Genomic DNA, 1,812 nt, shown 5'->3' with positions numbered 1-1,812 from the left:
CACACACACACACACACACACTCTCACACACACACACACTCACTCTCTCTCACACACACACACACTGAACATTAGGATGGATGTACTGTAGCCTGGTCCTGGTCCAGTCCCCTGGACCAGGACGAGGCTACAGTACTACGACTGTACTTTTAGACTGCAGCAGCCTCCTGCAGCTACACAGAGCAGTGCAGCAGGAGAGCCTCTCACCTCCTCTGCTGAAGGTTCCAGGAGTGTCCTCCTTGGCGCCCATCACCTGCTTCATCAGAGCTCCGATCTTGGGCTGCCTCAGCTTATCTGATGAGTCTGTGAACAAAGGAACCATTAGCTCTGTGACCCCGCAGTCACGTGGCAGTAGATGGTCACGTCTGCGAGTCACTCCACCTACCAGATGTGTTCATGTGTGTGGATGTGAAGCCACTCAGCGTGTTTCTGCCACTGTTCTCACTGTAAGAAGGCATGGAGCTGATGATGGCCTGGAGATACTTCTCCTGCTCCAGACTGGTGGAGTCGGCCTGAGAGGGCACTGCACAGAGAGGAGACGCTCAGTGCTTCAGAAGGCCGTTCCTTTCACACCACAGCACATGTTAGCGTGGTTACAGGGCACACAGTGGCAGCGGATGAGACCAAAGCATCTGTGCGCCTGCGAAGGGTCGGCCGGGCTGGCCTCAGGTTTGACAAACTAAAAGTACTAAACTGCTAAGAAAGGAGGTCATCAGTCAGCTACCATCCTCTGCATCAACAACACATGAATCAGGTTACCTGCAGTGGGGGCATTGGGAGACTTGAAGAAGCCCACCACCCCCTTGGCGTGAAGCCCCGCTGAGCGCAGCAGGACGGCCTTGGTCCGTGGATTCCTCCAGCACACCACAGGGAAGCGGTTCTGTCGGTAGCAGCGACAGATTCTGTTGATAGTTGAGTCTGGGATGCTCTGAGGGACGATCAGCAGGCCGGGGTAGCTGCGGCACACACCACACGCGGTGAGTCACGTGACAGACTAACTATACATGGACCAGTCTCCTGCTGTGCGAGCCACTGCGCCCTACCTCCTGCACACGGTGTACATGCGGTTAGCGGTGGAAATCCTGAAGGGCTCGTTCTTAGACCGCGTCAGGCTGTTGCTAAGCGTCCCCAGACCCAGACGCTGGTAGTCACGACAACAGGCTCGCTCTACAACGTTGCTCATGGTCTGTCTGTCTGACGAGCGGATGGTGGAGGACAGGGTCAGGGAGCTCTGGTCCACTTCCTCTGACACTGTGGAGATAAACAGCAGCGCTCACAGAGTCTGCACTGAACAACCATTCACGTCTGAAGAAGTTAACGTTCGGGGAAGTCTGCCAAAATAAAGGCTGACGTGGTGAAAGTGCGGTGGTGTAAACTACCTGAGATTTCATCTTCATCCAGCTCTGACTGGAAGCTGCTCCTGTTCTCCCAGGTGGGAGGAGAGTACTTCTTCCTGGTCACATATTGGCGGCCAATGGTTCTCTTGGCACTCTTCACCAGGTTCTTGGAAAGAGTCCTGAAACAAACAAAGGAACACGACGTTGAAATAACCCACAGGCCTCGGCGTGGGCCTCCTGATGAATCGACTCGCACTTGTGCGTCATGTTGTGTCACAGAGACGAGTCAGAGTGAATACGAGTGAATGGAGGGTTTGTAGCACACAGTGCAGAGAGGAAGCCGCTGTGGTCCACCGACTAATTATTCAAAAGCCTTTTTCCTGCACTCCTCATAGTCTCGTTACTGTGTGTGTGTGTGTGTGTGTGTGTGTGTGTGTGTGTGTGTGTGTGTGTGTGTGTGTGTGTGTGTGTGTGT

General features: G+C 54.1%; 1 protein-coding gene across 5 annotated transcripts in view; it reads right to left on the bottom strand.

The window, feature by feature from the left end:
* sbf1 (SET binding factor 1) overlaps positions 1–1,812 on the bottom strand; it is a 57,159-nt gene that overhangs the window by 10,006 nt on the left and 45,341 nt on the right. For all 5 annotated transcript variants that reach the window (XM_005935344.3, XM_005935346.3, XM_005935345.3 and 2 more), the window contains 5 exons: positions 1,380–1,516; positions 1,044–1,251; positions 760–956; positions 386–523; positions 208–303 (listed from right to left, as the gene is read on the bottom strand). In XM_005935344.3, the coding sequence (XP_005935406.1) occupies positions 208–303; positions 386–523; positions 760–956; positions 1,044–1,251; positions 1,380–1,516 (776 nt within the window). The remainder of the gene's footprint in view (positions 1–207; positions 304–385; positions 524–759; positions 957–1,043; positions 1,252–1,379; positions 1,517–1,812) is intronic.

The sequence above is a fragment of the Haplochromis burtoni genome, unplaced genomic scaffold (assembly GCF_018398535.1).
Source record: "Haplochromis burtoni strain Fernald_Lab_line unplaced genomic scaffold, NCSU_Asbu1 Contig_193, whole genome shotgun sequence".
Taxonomy (NCBI): Eukaryota; Metazoa; Chordata; class Actinopteri; order Cichliformes; family Cichlidae; genus Haplochromis; species Haplochromis burtoni.
This window is presented reverse-complemented; position numbering and strand designations above follow the sequence as displayed.